Here is a 21,994-nt window from a genome sequence, read left to right on the forward strand (position 1 = left end):
TTCTTCAGGACATGGGCCAGTACAGGAGAGCGTGACTGTGCAATGCACAGCCCAACATGAAGGGAAATTACGAGGAACTATTGCAGAGAATTAGGAAGCCAGCCACTTGGCAGCCCGTTATAAGTATGTAGCTTTCATTCCAGCCTTCCCTTTTCATGTCTTGACTTCTCTTTCCACGCAGAATCTTGCCAATTCCTTTTTGAGAGAAAGAGAGGCAATACATGGCTTCCATCTTACCTCTCCAACTTTATTCCGTGTTTCAGGGAATAAAAGTTTGATTTCTAAAAAGTTTCTTTGAACCCTCAAACTTACCTTGGTGATTTCACATTATCCAGTCTTCTAAACTTCTTTTCCTTTTCCCCTGACTATTCCTGCTTGTATAAAGATGCCACAGTCTCACATATCATAAAATTAAGATAACCATCCTGCTTGCTTCTGCTTTCATTCCTCCCTTCAGCTCCAAGCTCACTGAATCCTGTAAAATTGCCTGACCCTCCCTCATTCCAGCATAGGCCCTCTCTGAATTTGGCGTTCACCCTTTGACATCGCACTGAGACTGCTCTTGTCCCTCTTTTTACCAACCTTTCCTTAGACAAAAACAGAAATACCATAGCCTGCAGTCTCCCTGATTTACATCATCACTGCTCAGTGCAATCAGCTCTTCTTTTCTCCATAAAAAAACATCTCCCACCTCACTCCCTGCCTCTTCTCTCCTGGCCCTTCAGCCTCCCATTGCTTCTGCAGAGAATTCTCCTCCCTCTTCTCCTCTTCTCATCGTCTGTGGGCTTTGAATATGTTATCACCCATTTCTTTCACTTCTTTTTTTTTTTTAGCTGCACCTTTTCTCTGTTTAGTCCCGTCCACAGATTGCTCTATTTAGATCAGCGAAACTCAGATTTGCTTTTCTACTCCCACCTTGGCTTTGCAAGCCCACGTGAATATCTGGGTTTGTTTCTTCCTCATTTTTGTCGGCTGGCTGTAAGGTAACTCTTTTCTAGTCAGGCTCTTGCCTCTTTTTTCCCCAATATGCTTCAACAACGTTGCGTTCTGACCTGGTTACTATATTTTGAATATTTTGATTGATGCCTTTTTTATGTCTTTCAAATGACTCATCTTTTACATCCGTAAGCTGCCTGCCTTTACTTGGAAGCTTTTTTGCATCTTCGCTTGCCCTACCTGTCATTTTTCATTCAGGTTTGAGGCTCATTTCTGCTCCTGATGGTTCCGGCTTCCGCTGTCCTCTTGTAAGTTCCTCAAAAAATTGTTTCCTGCCTGCTCCCAGCGTACTGGGGAAGAGCTTCATTAAAGAGCCATAAATCTATTTCATTATACTCCTTAAATACCTCCTCAGGGCTGTCCCTTGGCATGTTGAAGGCTAGAAGCCAAGGGTTAGCGACTGCTCCTTATAATCCCACCCAGGATTATTTCCTGTTGGTTGCTCAGGACACATCCTCCAGTTTCATCTCCACGCTTTTGGGGCAATATTCATCACATTGCCCTGAATCTCTGCTCCATTAGCTGGACTTTCAAATAATAGAGCAGAAATTCAAGAAGCAGTGGTAGGGACAACAGCTGCCTGGCCCACGTGCATGGCCAAGGAGGGATTTGTTTCATTGTCCAAGCACCCAGGAACACCCCGTCAGCCTCCACTTTGTTTCTCCAGTAGATGTTGGCTCAATGGAAGAGTAAAGCTGACGTACAGCAAGCAATGACACCAAAACATTTAGGTATTTATATGACATGACCTGCCAGCCGCTCAAGTTAATGCGACTAAAATGTGCTGCAGAGGGAATTGTAGCAGACCCACCGGGACTGAGAGGGCTGAGAAGTTCGGGTTTGTTCAGCAGCCCTCTCATCCCATTCAAAACACTTGGTTTGGGTAAAATCTGAGGCTGAAATCCCAACGAGGCATCATTCAGATAACCCACTAATGATTATATAGATGCCCTTAGTTCTATGATATTTGTTATTCTCTGTTGGAAATGCCCTTGTTCCTTTAAGTCTTGTTAGAAAGATCCCCCAAGTAATCTCCATCCTCCAGCTCTTCCATTCTTGTTTAATATGCTTCCTGGTCCGTATTTAAATCTCCAGACCCTTTCCCTTCAGTGCAGATATATATAACCACATATCTTTGTGTTTCCTCTGCAGGATCTGATCCTTGCAGACTTGCTGCACTCAGACTCTGCCTGATTTAGCAGATGGTGTAAAGCCAAAGCTGAGGCTGTGTGATACGCTGGCCCACAGTATAATCTCTTGTGCATTTCTCTGTCTGGTTTCCAGTGACTCGACAGCAGAGCTGCTGGCATTTCAGTAGCAAAGGGATAAGAAGAGGCAGGGAGGTAGGAGGTGAGGTAAATTGTCTTCCTTTCCTATAACATTGTCACCTGAATAAAAATAAACGACAAGATAAAGACAATGTTTTTTTAATTCTGTTTAGAAAACTGACTATACAGGACTTCAGTGCTTGTAAATTCAAGGGTATTGTACAGATTTTAAGCATCTGGGGTATTTGGGCACAGTGTTCCTATTAAAGACAAACTGTGAGAGTGCTGCCTTGTGTGTAATGGATATCAAACGGGGATCGATGTGTGTGAGAGGCAAGGTGAGTGGAGGATGGAGGATGAGGCAGGTTGTCTCTGTTCATACTTTGCTGAAGACAAAATATCACAGCTTCACTGAAACTTTTAGAATCTGTAGGAACCGGTGAGTCCCTCTGAAGAGAGGAAGGTCTTGAAATCTTTGTGTTTCTCTGATAATTCAGAGAGGATCTTTTCCTGCCACGTGAGAATTGCATCCTTTATAGGGGCTACGATGGAGGTGGGAATCTCCTGACACCTGGCAAGCTCCAAGACTGTAAGCAATCATTTGCACCTAGAAGTGGAAGAGCCCTCATGGGTTATATGGCCAGAACCAGCCATAGTTAGGAACAGTGTTTAAAACATTCCTTGTAAAATGGAAGGCACCGACTTCAAATCGTGAAGACTTTTGCCCCTGCTGTTCCTGCTAGAATGCTATTCAAAACCCCACAGTCTCTGATGGCCAGAAACGTCCTAATTTCCAGCCCACGTGTATTCGTGGCTGGTCTGCACATACTTACTCTTAACATCATGTTTTAGCATAAATACATTTTCTCTTTTCATGGTGTTTTCCCTGTGGTATTTATGTGCAATAATCAAATTCCCCTTTTGGCTTTCTTTTCGCCAGGCTACAGAAGCCAAGATAATTTAGTTTCCTCTTACAAAACAGCTTCTCCTACCCTAATTTACCCTTCAGCATACCTTACTTGAACTTAAATTACCCACAATTTACAAGGAGTTCAGATGAGATCTTGCTGGGCCCGATGTAATAGCAGTAGTTCATTCCTGGTACAACTACCTGATACTTTCCGGAGTTGCATTTGGCTTTTTCATGGCTGTGTCACATCTGTGACTCTCATTTCTCACAGGATGGACTAATAAACGTGGACCCTTCACCTCTATCATTTCCAGCAGCTGCAGCTCACAGCAGAAATTCTCGATATTAGCCCAGTCCCTGGCCTTGCATTTCATGCTGCTGAATTTCATCTTGTTTTCCTGACTCCGGTTCCTGAGGTCATCTGGTTCTTCCTCTCTGATGGCATGACTTCTCTTTCCATTAAGGGTGCTTCTACAAACTTCACCGGGGCCTTCTGAACACTCTCTCTTCTGTACCAAGGTCAATAATAAAAATTGGATGGGAACAGGCTCAAGACTGACCCTTGAGGAATTGCAGCAACAGCCCCATAGTTGTCTGGGGACATCTTTCCTTCCAGCAGCACTTTCCCTACCTCAGGACTGCTGTAGAAATCCACAGCTTGTAATTTCCCATGTGATGCCTTGCCAGTGAAGCACAAACTGTGGCTGCTGTGCTTCCCTCGACAGTTGTCTTACCAGAGAAGGATGTTATGTTGGTTGAATGTGATCATTTTTGAAGATTTCTTTTAATTTTCCTCCCATTTGCTATATTACTACTACATAGTAGCTTGTCTAATGGGCCCTTTAGTAGGATTTCTGAGCACTGGGTAGTGCACAAGCACTGAACAAAACTGATCCCAGCCCCAAAGAATGTATTACAACTTCATTATTCCTTTTATTTTTCGAAAGATTTGCAAGGTGATGAGTTCACAATGTGTCTGTCCTGCCCGGCAGTGCCACAGCTCCGTTTCATGTCTTTCATTTCTCTGGTTTGATCCAAAGTTGTGACTCTGGGTCCTATTTCTAATGATATGCGTTTACGGACAATTTGCAAATCTGGAAAACAGAGCTGAAATGCTGATGTAAAAAATCCGCTCTGTCCCTTTCTAAATACACGTGCTGTAATTTATCCTACAAGTAATTGCATTTCAGGTCCTGGAGGGATTTTAATTACTGGTAACCCTCGATGTGTTCCTGCTCCTTTACGCTCACTGCAGTCACGGAGGGTGAAGATCCAGCTCATCTCACCCAGCTGTTCAGCCTTAATTTGTTTTTGACAGGAGGAGTTTCAGGTCCCATCGCCACTCCTTGGTTAGCTCTTCGGAGCCAAGAGGAGATTTTTTTGGCTGGTGACTGAATACAGCACAGGACCTGAAATCCAGGGAGAGTTATCCACAGTGAAGGACTTGGTAGGGACTTCAGTTTGTGGCCTGGCTTGTGTGCATTGTTTTTCTGCTTAAATAATTGTAGGTAGGCTAGCAACAGTCTTTGGGCTCACGCAATATGTGTCAGATCTCATTTTGTTGGGGAAAATGCGATCCTACAGGAAAGTTTTCGGCTGCAGCGTACGGTAGGAATGTATTTACCCTGTAAGAAGGGAGGTGGGCAGCTCTGATCATGCAACAAAACTTCCCCAGCTGACTCCTCTTTCCCTCGGTTGCAGCTGAGACCAACGCCTGCAGTTTCAGAGGACTGAGAGTTAATGATTTTTGCTTTTTTCTTGGTCCCTCTTTTAATCATTGCTTAACGGGAGAGAATTTAAGCACTGAAGCACACAAGGTACGTACACAGCCACAGAGGTTTGTCTCAAGGCAGCCCAAGCGCTCATCCATATGCAGGGGACTGATTAATGTGCCTTTAGTGCTCAGCACCCGGCGCCTCTGCTTTCGTGACTTTCCTGATGCCAGCACATGGCGTGAGGCTCGTGATGATGCCTGGAAGGAAGAAGCACTTATTCCTGCATGGTGGGGGGCTTTTCAATCTCACAAAAGCATCCCGAGATCCAGCAAACGGCAAGCTGGACAAATTCAACCTTGAAATAAGACGTGGTTTCCTAGCTGCAAGGAGAATTAAAGTTTGGAACAGCTCGGCGAGAGGAAACGGCGGAGTTGGCGCTGCTTGGAGCAGAGAGAGAAGATTTGCTATCTCTCCGAAAAAGGTTGCTTTAATCCAGCGTTTTGGGAGAGCTCTGTGATTTGTGTGTGCAGGAGGTCAGTCGAAAGGAGGACGGTGTTGGTGGGTGAATTACTGGATGTGATTAAATGACCTTTTTGGTTCGGGTCAGTGGACTTCTGTAATAAAAGGATCGGCTGCAGCACGGAGAGGGCTGTGAGACGAGGCAATAGCTTAGAGAACATGAAATTAAATGTCCATCTCGCTGCCTTTTTGACTGTTAATAATTAAAGTATTGCTATTTACCAGCGGCGTGGTTAAAACGTGCATAAATGTTAATAGCAAAGTACTTCAGGGGCGAAAGAGGACTTTGATCCTGGGCATCTCTCTGGTTTTTAAGGGTTTTTCTCCTCGCAGTGTTTGTCATTTTGCCACGTATTCTTCAGCCCATTTCCTATCAATCCTCCTCGGGAAGGCTGTGGGAGTGGAAAGTGCCTTCGACCACTGCCCAATGCAGTACATCACCCTGCTGCAAGTATTTTTAGCTCCCGGGAGAAATCCGAAGCAATGATTATCGTTGTATTTTTATTCTCCTTGCCTTCAAAACCCAGCTGTAAAGGCTGTAATACCTGCGTTAAAGATCTCCAGCAGAGTCCCAGAGAGAAAGCAATCGGAACTGCTGCCACTGAAGCCAACAGAAAAACCTTCTCCACGCTTTGATGGCAAAAGGATCAGGCCAGCAGTCAGTGCTTTTTGAAGTCAAGTTGGCTTGTTTCCCTGTTCACCAGGATTAGAGCTTTGTAGTAACACGGTAATCACCTACAGAATTGTAATTTTCAGCAGGCAAGAGTACTCTTACTCAAGACGCTCTTCCTACGTGAGATGATGGACGTTGGGGAGCTGGTGGGACGACTGTAGGGGAGAACAGACCAGCAGGGTCTGTCCCTATAGGTGCTACCTCTTTGCAAGTGAAAAGCTCTCCCATCCACTGGTGTAAAACATCTTTGCCATATTTATTTCATGAGGTGCTTGCAAGGTTTCCTCCCAGACAGAGCACACTTTGAGTCTGCAGCAGGTAATAGGAGCTTGCTTGGCTGGGAGTGATCCTGGGAGGCTGCTTGGGCTGCTGGCCCGTACAGTGGAAGATGATCTTTAGATCTTGGATGATCTTTTGAAGTTCCCTTCCAGACCCATCCTTGCAATGGGTTAGGGCCAGATCCTGGCTGGGGTCCTGGGCAGGACTCCAGTCACCTGGTGTCCGGTGTATTGTCATGAAGAACTCCCTCCGAGGGAAAAAAGGAACAATTTTTGTGTTCCCGAGCACCCTTCTCTGCAGAATTCCCTTGGAAGTGTGGCTGGGAGAGGCGCTGCCCAGCTGCCCGCTCCGCGTGGACTGCCAGTGCTGAAGATCTTGGGAGGCTGCCACCGAAATTCAAAGCTGGAGCCAAGCCTAAATTTCATTTCAGAGGAGAATTGTGTAGAAGTGGCAGGGTTTCTGTGCAGTGTTGTCAGAAAAAATGTCACACCAGTCAAGGGAGCCAGTGGGTTTTTGAGGACAAGCTCTTCCCCCAACTGTTCTGCAGTCTGAATGCTCTAAGGACCTGAAACTGGTTTTGATTTTCCTTGTACGTGGAGGTAACAAACAGCAAATTATGCTCAGTTAGATCGAATTTTACTAATCTGAGTTATTAATAAAGCAGATAATGTCTTTTTAGATGAGATTTCTCTTTAATTGTCTTGTTTTGGGTGACTTGCAACCTCTCTGTGCTCTGATCCCAGAAAAGTCGGGAGCCGTGAGAGCCAGGAGGGCTGAGCAGGTACGAGGAGCACTCTCGTCGTACCAGCAGCCTTGTGTTTACAGATCATTAGTCCGTGTTTAAAAATACCACGCTGCCAATTTAAATCCCAGCTGGCTTCATACAAACTCTGAGATTATCGCGTGCTGAACACAATCCTTCTTCTCCTTCAGCTTGCAGATTCGCTCGTGCCCTCGGAGATTAAGCCCGGTATTTCCTTGGCAACAGTTTCTGCCGTGCTGCATACTAAAGACAACAAGCATGTGCTGCAGGTACAGTATAATGGGGAAGGGAGAAGAATATCCTTGCACGGGCTTTCCTGCCATCTGGGACCCCAGCTGTTCTCACGAGGCAACCCCTCTGACAACTCCTTCCCCACCAGGGCAGTGTCCTTGTCGGCTGCCTCGGTGCAAGGCAGGAATTGCACTTGGAGTGAGAGTGGGATGCCTATAAATCTCCCCACTCTTTATCGTTGGCCGTGTGCCTGGCTAAGATAAAAGGGGAAGCGAGATTATGCGCCAAGAGAGGCCACAAATCAGGCTGCTGCCTTCCACAACCTGTACGTCAGGAGCAGCACCAGGGACTTGGAGTGGAGGGTCAGAGGGGAAGGATGACCCAAAATATTAGACCCGTGAAGGGACTGCCTTCCTGAAGTCACCCTGCTCCCCAGGAAGCAGATTGTGCATCCTAGATGATGTTAGATGAGAAAATCCCTCTCTTCCTACTACCTGCTTTAGGCTGGCACTACAATTCCTGGCATTAATGCTCTGCAGAGGGAGGTGATGTCTGGTGGAGCTGCTGAGCAGCAGATGCCCCAGCACCTTTCTCCTTCGATGCATGGAAGTGCAGGAGCTCAGCAGGGCCTGTGACACTTGGGAAGTGTCATTACTGAAGGACATAAAGGTTGGTTAAAGGTTTATATCAGCGCACAGCAGCCCAGCTGCCTTGCTTTTTCCAGGTCAGTTCCCTAGGTGCACACCAGGCAATGCTAAACAAACCCAAGTATTAAAATGTGAGTGGGCTGAGTCTGCTTTCTCCTTCCTGTGGTGCTCGTTTGCTCCTTTCTCTGCTCTGATTCCTGATGCCAATTAAACCTAGATCTAGGCGCAGTCTGCTGGAGCCCTCAGACTGATTCAGGTGAACCAGCACGGGGGTATCTGTCAGCATGGGCTGAGCCTGGAAACTCTCAAAGGTACAGAAAACGTGCAGGCAAGGTTTAGAAAACTCAGTCTCTGAGCACAGAGCCACGTGAGTGATTCATGCCCAAGCAGCATCCTACGTGCACCCAGACTCATCAACTCCAGGGAGAATGGTTGTTTTTGTAGGGTGACTCAGTGCGAGCCTGTTGGTGGAACCGGAGCCCGAGCAGGTAGCATTTCTCTCCCACGATGAAAAACAGCCTTCTTTTTCTGCCGAAGGAAACCCAGGGACAGCACAGCAGCAGGTTCAGACACGATGCTGAGCGCTGGGAGAGGCACAGAGCTGCGAGGAGCCCAGGCTGTCACCTGGAGCTCACAGAGCACTGCACAAAGCTGCTTCGGGCGGATTCCCTGCGTGTGTTGTGCAGGCACATCCCTGGCAGATGGCCTTGCCAAAATTTGGGGGGGAAGTTTTCTCCAGCGCCTTTTTCCCAAGAACTGGGTTGCTGGTTCACTGGGAAAACCCAGTGCTGACTCTTCCCCGGCGTAATTAACTTGGCACGGGACACGGGAACCTATTTGACACAGTGATTTCCTCCCTGTGCTTTGGAAAGCAATCAGCTTTTCAGCCCCATGAAATGATCTTTCAGAAGGGGGGCAGTTAACCCCACGCGCTGGCCGTGCTCACCCCAGCTCTCCCTGCTCTCAGAGGAGACTCTCAGGCATGAGTTAAGGCAGAGAGCTTTCTGAGGCAGCTCAAAATTATACCCACATCACACTCCATTGATTTTTCAGGCACTGCAGCATCTGTCCTGCCTGTCTGTATTCAAGTTCGTCCTAAAGGCTAATTTTTTTCCCGAGGCCAGTGAGAAATTACCCACTTTCCTCCTTCCTCAAGTCGCTGCTTGCTCTGAATTTGTGTTTCCCAACCTGTTGCATCTTCTAGACTGTGATTTTCAAGGCATTGACTCCTTTAAGCCACGATTCCTAGAAAATACAATAAGTGATGATAATCTAGTGTGATTCACCTCATTACCGTACATCTTCTCATCCACCAGCTCCCTCCAAAGCCTCCACAACCCCCTGCCAGCAAGAAGAGAAAGCGCGTGAGTGAGGACGTCCCAGACTGTAAGCCTTTGAAGCCACTGCTGAGTGGCTCCATTCCTGTGGACCAGTTTGTGCAGACCCTCGAGAAGGTAAAAAGTCTCCGGTGGCAAGCTCGGTTCAAGTGGGTTCCAGCAGGTCTCAGAAATTGGCTGCTTTTCTAGCAGAGAGAAGGGAAATCATTTTAGGGTGGCTCAAAATGGAGAGAGGCTAGTGGGCTGTCAAAGAAATGCTGGAATGTGCATCCCTGCACTGAACACAGAGGGAGTATTTCCCCGTGGAGGCATGTCCTGATGCTTCATTCACTTGTTTCCTCCTGGCTTTTCACGGAGGCAGAGCTTTTAGGGTCACTCTGAGGGACATGTGTCAGCTGGTTTCCAATCCATTTGAACAGTGGGGAGGAGATCTCAAAAATATTGAAAGTATTTTGAAGGTGATGTGACTGAGTGAAGAAGAAATCCTGGGAATGCCTCCGCTGGTGGAAGAAGCTGCAGGATGGTGGCTGAACTTGGAGGCAGTTGGGCACTGCTCTGTGGAGCCCTGTTCTCTCCTGCTGGACACCTTGGAGAAAACGGATAGGAAAAAGGGCAGGATTGTCTGTGGGAGGTTACCACGGGATTTAGTAGGTCGCCACTATCACCTGCTTTGGTGCAGCGATGGCAGCAGATGTGGTTTCTGTAGTTAAAGGAGCCGTTTGTCCTCTTTGTCTCTCAAGAGTTTGAGGTTGGCAACTGCCCATGAACCGGCGTAGTGGAAAATATTGACTTTAGCCTGCCCGTGCTGTAGTTAATCCTTCTGTATAATGAGGGTTGTAGTGAGCTTATCCTGCAAGCGTTTCCTCTGCAGATCCCAGAGATGTAGGATATCTGCAGTGCCACACTGCGTTTTGCAGATATTCTTCCCCTTTCCTCCTCCCTGTGCCCCGAGCTTTCATCTCCCTTTGCCTGAGTTGTTGTAACATCTCTTTTTTACTCCCCGATGCTGTGCCTAGCATGGTTTCAGCGACGTGAAGGTGGAAGACACAGCCAAGGGCCACATCGTCCTCCTCCAGGAGGCAGAAACCCTCATTCAGATCGAGGAGGACTCCACACACATCATCTGCGACAACGACGAACCTTTGAGGGTGAAGCTGCGTGACCTGGTTCTAAAATTCCTGCAGAAATTTTAGCCCAAGGACATAGAGCTTTTCAGAGGGTGTCTCCAAAAAGAGAGAATTTCCTAATTCGGAGAGGCCAGAACCCACCTTTCCCTTCATGGAAAAGCAAGGGAGTATTTTTTAATATCTATATATTTTTTTAATTTAATTTTTAACCGGTTTTGGAATACTTTGGGGGGGGGATTCCTGTGCTGTAAAATTTTTTGTTGGAATCTTAAAGGAGATGTGGATTGCAGAGGAAATAAATAGTGTTTGTTTACAAGGTCAGGGTGAAGTTGTGTGCAGGCACAGACATTTCCGTGTGACGCCATCAGTCAGCAATGCGTGCCCCAGTCCTTTATCTGAGAAAACTCTGCAAGAATATTGAAACAATGGCCTCAGATATTGAGAGAGTTAGTTTTCTCCCCTGTTTCTTCCCAACCACCAGATCCACTTTCCTGTTTGTCCTCCATTTACGCTCTTTCTGCTTGTGTCTTTCAGTGGACGTGGCACAAAGAGGACTGGGGAAGCTGGGAAGGCAGGAAATTATAAAAACCTAAATTAAAAAAGGGGAGTATGCTGGACGTATACAATAGCTCTAAACTGGCAAGAGCTGAGCTGTTCCCCGCAAAAGCAGAGGGATTTGGGGAAAGCTCTGTGCTTTAGCAGGTGTTCACTGATGCTCGCCTCCTCTGTTAGGACCAGGTTTGTCCACCAAGCTCTAGGCTCTTTGCTAAGGCACAAAAAAGACTGGCTTCTCCTGGGTGCCTCCATCGCCGGTGGAAGAAGTACCTCCAAGAGGGTTGCGATCCGAGGGAAATGCCTGGCTTTTCCTCTGTGCCCTATTTCTCTCTTGGCTGTTTGGGGAGCTGAGGCAACTTCGTTCCTGTCTCAGATGCTTCTGTTAGGTACATAAGGGTAAGCAGCACAAATTTGAGGCCCAAAGGTAGCTAGGGAGGCTTTCAAAAGTACAGAAGTGGTTAAATTCCCAGTGCTCATGCAAAACCTTGGAGATTTAAGTGCCTCTTGTTTCTACCTTCCAAAAACCTGTCCTGTCAGCCCCCACATTCCAAAATTTTGGCTGAAATTCTGATAGTCGCTTAGACAAAGCCATCTGTACCGCAGACCTAGGGAGGTTTTTCACTCGCAGAATCATGTGTTCGGGGCGTAAACGTAGTTAATAGTATTGCTTTTAAAAGCAGCTGATTTCTCAGATTTACTGCTGTTCTTTTTTTTTTTTTTTATGGAATTGCTTTGTATTTATTTGGTGTTAAAAATAAAAAAGCATAGTAATGCCAAGGAGGAAGCACATTCTGTGGTTTATAAAAGCATCCGCATGCCTCTTCCACATCTGCCTGTGTGTGCATCTTCACGTTTGTAAGATATAACAACTTCAGTTTATAGCTTTGGGGAGATTAAGGCAGTGGAAGAAGAGGTCTGTAATAAAAACTATTTGCTGTTGCCGTCTCCACACCGTATTTCCTACACATTAGGGATTCCTGGGTGGTTGGGTGTAGAGACTCCAGCATCCATACCTCTGCTTTGTGTGTGTGTCATGGGCGTGAGAGAAATAGCGTCATTAAGGTGATAAAAGCCTCAGTTGCAGGAGCATTAATCCTAATAAGAGTTTACAACGTTTGCGGTGCTTCAGCTTCTTTATCATCACTCGAAAACGGAATAAAAGAATTGGGCATATTTCACCTCATAATTAAGTCTCGAGGAAGATTTTTCTCCACACACAAAGGCCGTGCGAGAAACTCGGCTGAGCTGAGTAGGCCGGGGAGAAGGAGGAGGAAGCGTGGGCCTTGTAGTTTGAGAGTCCTTGGGAGTCTTTCTCCTCATTAACCAGACCAGCTCAAATATGTACTTATAATAACGATTTAACTCATCACTCTAAGAACCCACAGCCTCAGGCCCAAGCCTGTGCATTACACCCGTTGCATCCACCTTTGTGAAGCACAGGCAGCCTGGTGGTGTGCCAGCGGGCAGACATGAAGATGGTGGTTTCTGCTTGCTGAAGCGGCTGAGGGTTTGTAAATCCACGTGAAGGAGCTGCTGTGGAAGTCACAGGCAGTGTCACGATCATTTTATCACGAGGAGGTTGCTTCGGGGCCTGCCACAGTGCGAAGAGCGAGGCCCTGCAGCACCGGGGCCGTGCGCTCACTGACAGGATTTGAGGGGAGAAAAGCTTCCCCATGGCCTCACCCCTCGCTATACACACAGTCAGATTCAGCAGAGAGGTTTTTTACTTCTCAAGGTCTTCAGGAAATATTTAAATGTGAAGTGTGAGGCGGCCTGTGTCAGCCACGGTAGCTGCCTCATAGCAGCTGGTCCTTAATTGAGCCAAACAAACCCCAATGCTCGGAGCCCCTCATGGAAACCTCTCCGTGCTGCCTAAATTGACAGAAGTGGAGGGCTCCTGGCTGGCCCTGCCTCTGACGGATGGTTCTGGCTCGTTCCTGGCTTGGTGCCTCGCTTTCCCCTTATGCAAAGCAGAAATCGTGCCATCCTCCTCTGCAGGCTGCCTCGAGACGGAGCCGAAAGCTGCTGCAGCAGAAGCCGTATGAAAAGCACAGCAGTGTGAGGTGATTCAGGACCTGGGAGGGGGCTGCTGTGCTTATTGGCAGAATTAGGAATGCAAAAAAAAAAACAGTTTTTAGTTCACTACTGATGCAATTGGGCTGTCACACAAAAACCTCTCGGTTGGGGTGAAAAGCCGTGGCCCCTACCTGTACCAGCCGTGCTGATACTTTTAGCACATCATCGGGCAGCCCGTGGATTTCCAAAGGCCTTGTCACCCCTCCATGAAATAAAATAAACAAATAAATAAAATAAAAATTAAAAGTTTTCACCTTTTTCCTCTTGTCATTTCGGGCAGGAAAACTTTTCGCAGCTCCAGTCCAGCAACTGAAAACTGATTCACGTCTTTCTTACAAACAGCTTGTGCCTGCTGGAAAAATAAACACACCGAGGGGGAAGGGGGGATTTTTTTTTTTAGTGAAAAGTCTTAATTAAACTGGCAAAATAAGTGTTTGTTCATTCTGCACAGAAAAAAAAGAAAATAAATAGCGTTTCTTCTGGCTGGGTCAGTCCTGCAGAGGTAACCATGGCAGCCCAGGAGAGATGCGAGAGGAGGGGGAGGAATAAGATGGATGCCAGACACATTTGAACCAGAGACGCACGCTTTGGTGGGCAGGCACCAGCGGGGGTTTTGGTGCCTTTGCCAGAAGGAAAGAAGCCTCCTGGCCACCACCGTGTGATATTTGTTGTGCCGTGGCCATCCCCAGTCCCTGTGAATGTGGGTGATGGGGTCCCACGTCCCCACTGCGCTTCACCAGCCGCTCTCACTAATTAAGCCCAAGCTGTGGTGTCTGCTGCGGGGCTGCACCTCGGCCCCTGGCGAGGGATTAATTCTCGGTGTGCTTCCCCTCCTGCCAGCCAGGGCTCCGTCAGTGGGCTGGGGAATAATGGGGAGAAAAGGTTAAAATCAACCTTCCGCACTGCTGGGTTTTACAGCCTGGGTATTCCTGGAGGAAAGAAGGATGCTCTGATTTTGTGCCATTAATTACAGCCTGAATAAAAGCAGCTGCACCAAGTCATTACAGCCCAGGTTTGTGCTCTCCCACACCGTGCCCAGGTGCAGTCAATGCCCTTGGGGCTGGCATTAGGTCCCCGTTTACCCATCCCATTACCACCGCAGGACCTGCTACATGGGCCATGCCACTTTGGGGACCCACCACCAAGTCTCGTGGCCCAGAGGAACTAAGCCATGGCTCTGACCAGGGCCACATCCTGCCTAAGGGCCATATTTCGAGCCTCTTTGCCTTGATTAGCATGAAAAGTTAAATTATTCCCCATCTTTTCTCCCCCTTGGCCCTGTCCTCGCCCTGAGCTCGTGGGGCTGAGCCAGGTGAGGCCGGGCTGCTGCGGGCCATGGAAGCTGGGAGAGTGAAAGGCTTGAGGTTGGCATAACTCAGCCAAACCTTAGGGTCAGCCTAAGCTCAAGGGATAAAACCTTGAGCAACCACTGGCTCCATTGCAGCAGTAACTCAAGTGTAGGCCCCGGCCTCCCTCTTGGTCCTCCCTGGCGCTGTTGTCACTGGGTTCCCAGTAACAAAATGGGACGGAACAAGGCTGCCCCCAGTCACGGGGGCTGCGTGGGCAGAAGCAGTGCCCCAGGTCCCTGCTCCCAGCCCAACCACGGTGAAAATCACCTCAATTTGTCTGATTTTTGTTGCCATCCTCACGTTGGCAGCCAAGAGGGTGGGGGAGCAGAGCTTAAACCCAGCAAGGTGAGAGAGCCAGGCCCCTGCAAGGAGAGCGTCCCACAGGCAGTAGGAACTGGGTTTACACCTCACTTGTGTCCTTTTTTTTAGTTCTTAAAGGGAAAAAGCAAAGCCAAAACATTGGGTTTCTGCCACAGCGCTGCTCCAGGACGTGCCCCTCAGGGGGCAGGGCCGGCCTGCAGGAAGGCGCTCACAAAATGGGTGGCGCTTGCTCTGGGGTGGGTTTGGGTTTGATTATTTTTTGTGTGCGTGTGTGTGTTTTTTCCCTTCTAGATTAAATTACTTCGTGGCTTAAAACGCTCGGTGACAATTATCCTTCCCTTGCAGGCACAACACAGGGCGCTGCGCAGGGCTTTCATTAATTGCCTGCCTAATAACTGCTCGTTTCCTCTGACTGCTCTCAATATTCACCAGCCTGAGCCTACAAATTACAGAGCCCATCCAGCGACCCCGCACATGCAGCCACTGGCAGCTGCGGGTGCTGTGCTGCAGCGGTGACTGCCTGGTCCCCTTCCCCACCCCCTTTTTATCGCTCTGAAGCCATTTGGCTGCTTTGTGGGGTAAAACCCTGCTTTGCCCAGGGGTTTAGGGCAAGCCCAGGGCCCCCAGGTGCTGTATGGCACCGTAATAACACTGCTCGAGTCCCACTGTGATGGGGTTTAAAGCAAGAGCCAGGGCGCAGGCAGCGAGCTGGGGGCATAAATCCTGCACGTCGCTTAGCGCAGGCCCAGCGATGCTCTGAAATGCAACGGGGCTGTAGGGATTTATTTATGGCATTGCCACAGCAGCGGAACCCACCTCACACACACCCCAATCCCAAAAGCCAGGTCGGTGCCTCTCGAGTTCCCGTGCCCCCCGCTGTTAGCCCCCCGCTGTTAGCGCTGTCCATGCAGCCAGCAGTGTTTTGGGGAGGAATCCCAGGAATTTGGGCACCTGGGGCACAGCGCTCATCTCCTCCCTTCTGGGACATGAAATTTGGGGTTCCCTGAAACCTCTCCTGGAATTAAAACCCAGCACGACGCTCCCAACGGAGATAAGCCTTTACCCCAAGGCAGTGAGGGACATGAAGAGCACAATTCCTATGGGGCAGGCAGCACGGAAGCAAATGGGCAACTGCAGAGGAAAGCAGCTGCTGGGGAGGAAAGGGGAAAAAAATTAAAATAAAGCAAGAGCAAGGAAATCCAGCATCGTGTGGGAAATCCTCCGGCTCCGTTCCGCTGGGCTGGCCGTGGCCAAGGCTCCTGCCCTGGGGTCTCAGCTCCTGGTGGTGTGCCCCATCCCGCCCCCAGCCCCCAGCAAAGCAGGCACGGGGACGCGCTCCGTCAAGTTAAACTCTCCATTTATTGGATCCTTTTACAAAAACCTCAACATATGAATATTGTGCTCGTGTTGAAGGAGTGTTTCTGGTCTTTTTTTTTTTTTTTTTTGTCTTTAAACCTGGTGCTCACGGAGCAGGGCGCAGGGGAGGGCAGGGCTGGGCGGCGAGACAGGAGCGGCACCGCGGGCGATGTTATTTTATTTACAGCGAACGCCCCCGGGCCCAGATGAAGCAGCAGAAATGTTGAAAAAAGGGGAAAGGCCTCGGGAAAGGTGCCGCCACCAAGGGACCTCCCTGTCACCAAGCAGGTGATCAACCATACGCCCCACCCTGAGCTTTGGAGTTACCCGGGGTCCCCAAAAACCAGGGGAGCGAAGGGTGATGGGGATGGTGGCAGGGCTGGGCTCCCGAAATGCCTCTGTGCTCCCTGCTGGTGGAGGGAACCCCATGGGATGGCTCAGGAGCAGAAAGTCGTGGTGTGAATCACGGGGCTGTACTCCAGAAGGGTTTCTGTGTCTCTTTAGGCAGATTTGGGAAAGCTCCAAAGCCCTTGGGGTGGGGAATGGGACGTGGCATTATTTTCCTTATCCTCATCCCTCCCAACCCGCCCGTCCCTATACAGCATCCATTTACCCCTCAGCCCCAAACCCGTCCCTTTTTTTGGGGGGGTTCAGCCAGGAGGAACCCCTCTCAGGACCCAGCACGCGCCGCACAACCGCGATGCTCCACATCGACCAGGGATCTTCCAAAAAAAAACCAAAAAAAAACAAAATAAACACCACCCAAGAGCTGGGTGAGATGGGCAAGAGGCGAGCGTGCCCGGCCCCAAACGGCAACACGAAGCCTCCACGGCCTCAATTCCCAGCGCCACCTCACCAGGACAGTGCCATTTCCCCACAGCCTCCTGGAAACGAGGCGCTGGGAGGCGTCTCTCCTTATTTCTATAAAGTGCAATCCACGGCTGCAACGAGGGGGGAGCGAGCGCCGGCAGCAGAGGAGCTTCGTGCTCCTCAGGGACCACGGCGAGGGCTGCTGAGGCTGGTGCAGCTCTGCCCTCCGAGCAGGAGCAGAAGATGAGACCCTCCCCGAGGGGTTTTGGGGCCTCGCTGAGCCCCCGGTTGTGTCCTTACAGACACTGGGAACCTTCACGCGGTCTGCTTGAAGGCAGGAGCCCCTCCGTCCTTCCCGAAGGGCAGAGCTGTACCCCTGTGGCAGGGAGGGCACAACAAGCTGGCTGAAACGGGGCTGGGCAGGTCACAGAGCCCCAAAAACGTGGTGCAGGCTACACGAGGAGGGTGCAGACCCGAGGAATGAGTGCAGGAGCTGCCAACGGAGCGGCCCTACTCCTGCTTTGGGACACGGGTGGGTGACAACATCCCCCTGCTGCCCGGACACGGGGCCAGGAGAGCTGGGGACAACGAGGTTTCATCTCCCCATGCGCCCAGAGCCTTTGTGGGGTTAATGAAGCCTTTGCGGGGTTAATGAAGCCTTTGTGGGGTCACCCTTCGAACACAGCCCAAAGAGGACGAGGTTTTAAGGCAGTTACACCGAGACCCACAGGGATTGAGGCAGAAAGGGGACTCCAGCCCGCCCCGAGCTCCAGCAAACCCAGGCTGGGCCAGCACCTCGCTTCAGTGCTGCCCATGAGGGTGGCTGATCCCAAGAGATGGCCCCAAAAGGGCCCCGATACCCCACTGCTACCCCCAAAGGGCCAGAGCAGGCTCGAAGCCTCTCCACAACCTGCTCCAACACACGACGCTGGGTCACCGCTGCCCTGCTGCGCTGCAGGGGGCGCGTTCCCAACCTCAAACCCTGTTTTTGAGGCCTGGCGGTACCTGTGGTGGAAAAAGGACACCAGGAATGAGAGCACAGCAGCCGAACGCCCCCGTGGCTGCGGTGTGGGACCCGGCGTGGAGTTGGGAGCCGGCTCAGGACCCTCCAGGACCAACCTCGTCCTTGCTCAGCCCTCGTGGAGCTGCGGGAGGCTCGGCACGGCGAGCAGGGCGCTCATCAGCGGGGTGACACCTGGAAGTCCTCAGTAGCAGCCACAGGGCGATGGGAGCCGGGCCGTGGTGTGCAGGAGGGGAAGAGGAGAGAGGGAGGAAGGACGGGGACAGCATCACCGGAGCTGCCTCGACGTGGGGAGAAACCTCTGCAGTCAAAACGCCGCCGACCTGGCCTTGCCACGGCGCCCCCCGAGAGCGCAGACAGGTCCAGCCAGAGAGGGATGGGAAAAGGGAGAGAAAAAAAAAAAAAAAAAAAAAAAAAAGCCTCACGCGGCAAATCTAAAACACTTTCATTTTAAATAACAATAATTATAATTAAAAAGAATGGGTGCCCTTGGCTAGCCCGGGGGCGGGTCCGCTAGCCAACGCGCCATTCCTCAGTGTACGATCCTAGGGAGCGTCCTGGCGGGGGCCGGGAGATCCTGCGCCCCGCCGCCTGGTCGTGTCGCCGTGGGGGAGAGCAGGACGGGGGCAAAATGTGCCTGTCCCAACCCCAGGCTGTCCCTTTTCCTCCGCGGGAGGGAGGCCGGAGTCAACAGCAGAAGGCTTTTGGCCCTCGGAGCCCCGCTGAGAAGCCACCCCTCTGCCCTCGCCCGCCTCGGGATGAAGTTCGGCGAGCCGAGGGGCGGCCGCCCGCTGCCTGCTGCTTTTAGATGAATTTGAAGCATTTCGTCTTGTCGTGGGGCAGGCGGGTCTTGAAGAGGACCGAGTCGACGCGGAACTGGGTGTAGAGCAGCGGCATGTACCCGTACACCTTCACGAAGAAGTTGATGCACTTGTGCCGCTCGTGGAAGTGGGAATCGTCGTGGGAGAGCGCCTGGGGGCAGCCGGGGCAGCGGAAAGTCCAGCGGGAGGTCACCTGCAAGAGAGGGACGGGGCCGGTCATTGCAGCTGTGTTTAAAATGGGAGGAAGGAAATCTGTCTTCCAGCTGCTCCGCGGGGCCTTTGCTGACCCAGCAAACCCCCTGCTCTGAGCGGCACCGCGAGCCAAATCCCAAATTCATCCCGCGTGCCACGGCGGGGACTTGGCCGCTTCTGGAGGCTGCGCTGAGCTTCTGAACAAGGCCCTACAGCTCCTCGGGGACGGAGGGGTAAAAAAAATAACAGTACAAAGTCCCTACCTTTATGGGAGGCTTTCTCGTGAGGTGGGAGACGAGGAAGTTCATGGCGATGTCCTCGCAGTTGATGTACTCGTCCACCATGTCGCGGATGGCCTGCGGCATCACGTAGGAGTACAGGTAGGCGTAGTACTGCAAGAGGAACAAGGGGAAGCGTTGCTCGAGGGGATCCCGGGCAGCACGCGCTGCCTCGGCCCCCTCAGACCTCGCTCTCTTTGCTGCTGCACGGTCAGCACGTCACCAGCAGCTGGCGGATCCCCTTTCCACAGGACAGCTCAGGAAAGTGTAGGAAAAGGGCCCGTTGTCTTCCCAAGATCTGTTTGCCCTCTGTCTTCCTTCTCACAGAGAGAAGATCCCTTCTCCTAGAGAGAAGAGCGTGTCCCAGAGGCGTTTTTCTGCCCTGCTCCCTTCCAACAATCAAATCTGAGCTAATTCTTACCAAATAAATCACAAACACGCGAGCTCTGGTTCCTCTAGGAAGGAGAGGAAAGCTCCAGGCTGGCCACGGAGGAGCGGCCGCGACTCCTCACCTTATGGAAGAAGGCAGCACCAGTGAGCACCATGGAGAGCTCACACGAGTAGTTGGAGTTGTAGAGCCAGGACTGGTGGGGGATGTCCCACGCGTGGTAGCGCCCCGGGAAGCCGACGATGCGGTCCCTCGCCTCTCTCCAGACCCTGCGAACACACCAAGAGGTCGGATGAGGAGCTTGGAGATCAGCACAGCTCTGCCTGAAAACCTCCAAGGGCGGCCGGGCGAGACCGTGCCCTCGGTGCCAAGGGATCTGCTCCCACGGAGGTGTTGATAGTTAGGGGAATAATTGCATATAAAAAATAAATAATTGGGGTTTTCTGGTTCAAAGAATGGCCAAGATACGTCGTAGTTTGGACAAAAAAAAGATTAAACATCGTTAAAATGTGCAAATGTGGTTTAAAGCCACGGGCTGTGAGTGCAAAGCAACACTGGGTGCTACAAAGTTGGGTTTCCCGTGTTGGGCCTCTTCCAGAGAGATGTTCCAGTTTATGGTTTGCAGGGGAGGGAAGTGCTCCTGGCTGATGCATACGGGATCTTCTAACTCCTAAAGGTTGCTCTGTATGTTTAAAGGAAAGCTAACGAAAAAAGCCCGATGGCCCCAAATTAGTTTCTGAGGTACAGAGAGCACAGAAAACGGTGAGCTCAGGTGAAATGGCAGGGAAAGAGGTGGGGAGAGCCAGAAAGATGCGAAACCACCGGCTCTGCTTTGACTTCCTTTTATAAAAAGTCCAGGGCAGCCACGGCTCTGGGCTGGGAGTAACCCACCCTCTGCCCCTAAACCCCCTGGGCCTTCCCCCACAGCTCCATTTCCTCCTCCTTAAGGCAGAGGTGACACGAAGCTCTCTTCAGGAAGGCTGCAGAGATGCTAAAGAGCCCGGTGTGTTCAGAGGGAGGATGCCAAACGCGGCTAAATCTTTGTCCTTCACCCCGAAACGCCGCTGGTCCCCAGGGAATTAAACCGTGAGGCTCGTGTGAGAGAGCGCGGGCTCGGTTAATATTCTGCTGCCAGCTGCAGCTCGCTCTCCTCAAGTGAGAGCCCCCAGGAGAGCCGTGAGGCTGTCAGGAATCATTAAGACAAACGTCAGAGCCCGGTGTCTAACCTGGCAAACCAACCCAGCCTCCACGTGCGGGGCTGCCAGCTTCCCTGCGAGCATCTGAGCCGACCTCACGTGTCGGTGCCCAAGCTCAGAGAGCCCGGACTGCAAAAAACAAGTCCCAGGTGGGAGCCTGGTGGACTCGGGAGGGTTTTCCCTTCGCCACAGGCACAGAACGAGGCAGCGAGTGGCCTTTTTCTGTTTTCCTGAGGTGGAGGAGAGCTGCCACGGCTCCTCTGCCTGCTGAGAGCTTCAGAAGCGATGGCTGCAGGGCTGCTGCAGACACCAACTTTCCAAGGGCGCTCGTGACGCTTCCTAACACAGCAAGGAGCAAGGATGGGGTTGTTGTTACGGCCTCGAATCCAATTAATGAAGCTCCAATATAAACTAGTAATGAAAAGGGAGTAATTAACGCTGCCAGCAGCGGCCCTGGCACCATCCTCCCAGCACTCGCTCGCTGGCTGAGCTTTCTCTCAATGTTTTGAAAAGCTGGAGCAGGAACTGCTCACCCCTCCTCGCTTCTCCCACCTCCTGCTTTCACAAAAACCTGGTGTTTTCGTGGCAAAAAGCCGGGGTTCCTCCGGAGAAGGGTTTTAGCCGTGCTGCTCGGAGGGGTTTGCTCCCGTCCTGCAAGGGCTGTGAGCATCCTGGCCTTGGCAACGTGAAGGATGGAGCACAGAAGCCTCTTGGATCTGTTTTCCAGTTTTCTTCTTAACACACCCTCAAGAACGTTACGGGAGGGTTATCAGAATTGCAAAAGCCTGAGAGTGAAGGTTAGGAAGTGCGAGAATCAGGAGGGTTGCCTGGACAACCTGGAATCAGCCCACCTGCAGTTATTAAACACTTCATTAGCACACATTTCTCCTCCAACAACTCGAGCTGGAAAACCCCAGGAAAGGCTGTGCTAGCCCCCAGCCAGGCTCTCGTTTTAACCACGGGGCCACGAGCAGCACCAGGATGCAGAAAACATCCAGGTGGGGCTGAAAGCTACACCCTTGGAGGCCACTCACCGGAACCCAAACATGATCTCGTCGTGGCGAAGGTGAGCGTCGTCATCGATGGACAGGATGGCCTCCGTCTCGATCTCATCCCACGGCAGGAAGCGGTTGTTCAGGCTGTTCTTCTCCGTGCGTACGACCTAC

At 50.9% G+C, this 21,994-nt stretch overlaps 2 protein-coding genes and 1 long non-coding RNA gene across 7 annotated transcripts in view; 1 reads left to right on the plus strand and 2 right to left on the minus strand.

Moving 5' to 3' along the window:
- The window catches only part of INTS9 (integrator complex subunit 9), a 66,576-nt gene extending 54,611 nt beyond the window's left edge, over nt 1-11,965 (plus strand). The window contains exons 15-17 of the mRNA XM_068678937.1: nt 7,294-7,392; nt 9,318-9,455; nt 10,355-11,965. Coding sequence (XP_068535038.1) covers nt 7,294-7,392; nt 9,318-9,455; nt 10,355-10,531 — 414 coding nt within the window. The 3' untranslated portion in view covers nt 10,532-11,965. The remainder of the gene's footprint in view (nt 1-7,293; nt 7,393-9,317; nt 9,456-10,354) is intronic.
- On the minus strand, nt 10,644-14,377 carry LOC137854941 (uncharacterized). Of its 2 annotated transcripts, XR_011095464.1 has the most exons (3): nt 13,681-14,376; nt 13,351-13,448; nt 10,644-13,109 (listed from the first exon to the last, which is right to left on the minus strand). It is a non-coding gene; the product is annotated as an uncharacterized lncRNA (long non-coding RNA). The 2 variants fall into 2 exon arrangements; XR_011095463.1 differs by having other exon boundaries at nt 13,351-14,377.
- Nucleotides 14,378-16,106: 1,729 nt separating this feature from the next.
- Nucleotides 16,107-21,994, minus strand: part of EXTL3 (exostosin like glycosyltransferase 3) — a 106,282-nt gene continuing 100,394 nt past the window's right edge. For all 4 annotated transcript variants that reach the window (XM_068678940.1, XM_068678939.1, XM_068678938.1 and 1 more), the window contains 4 exons: nt 21,863-21,990; nt 19,757-19,901; nt 19,230-19,358; nt 16,107-18,967 (listed from right to left, as the gene is read on the minus strand). In XM_068678940.1, the coding sequence (XP_068535041.1) occupies nt 18,758-18,967; nt 19,230-19,358; nt 19,757-19,901; nt 21,863-21,990 (612 nt within the window). In that variant the 3' untranslated portion in view covers nt 16,107-18,757. The remainder of the gene's footprint in view (nt 18,968-19,229; nt 19,359-19,756; nt 19,902-21,862; nt 21,991-21,994) is intronic.

The sequence above is a fragment of the Anas acuta genome, chromosome 3, assembly GCF_963932015.1.
Source record: "Anas acuta chromosome 3, bAnaAcu1.1, whole genome shotgun sequence".
NCBI lineage: Eukaryota > Metazoa > Chordata > Aves > Anseriformes > Anatidae > Anas > Anas acuta.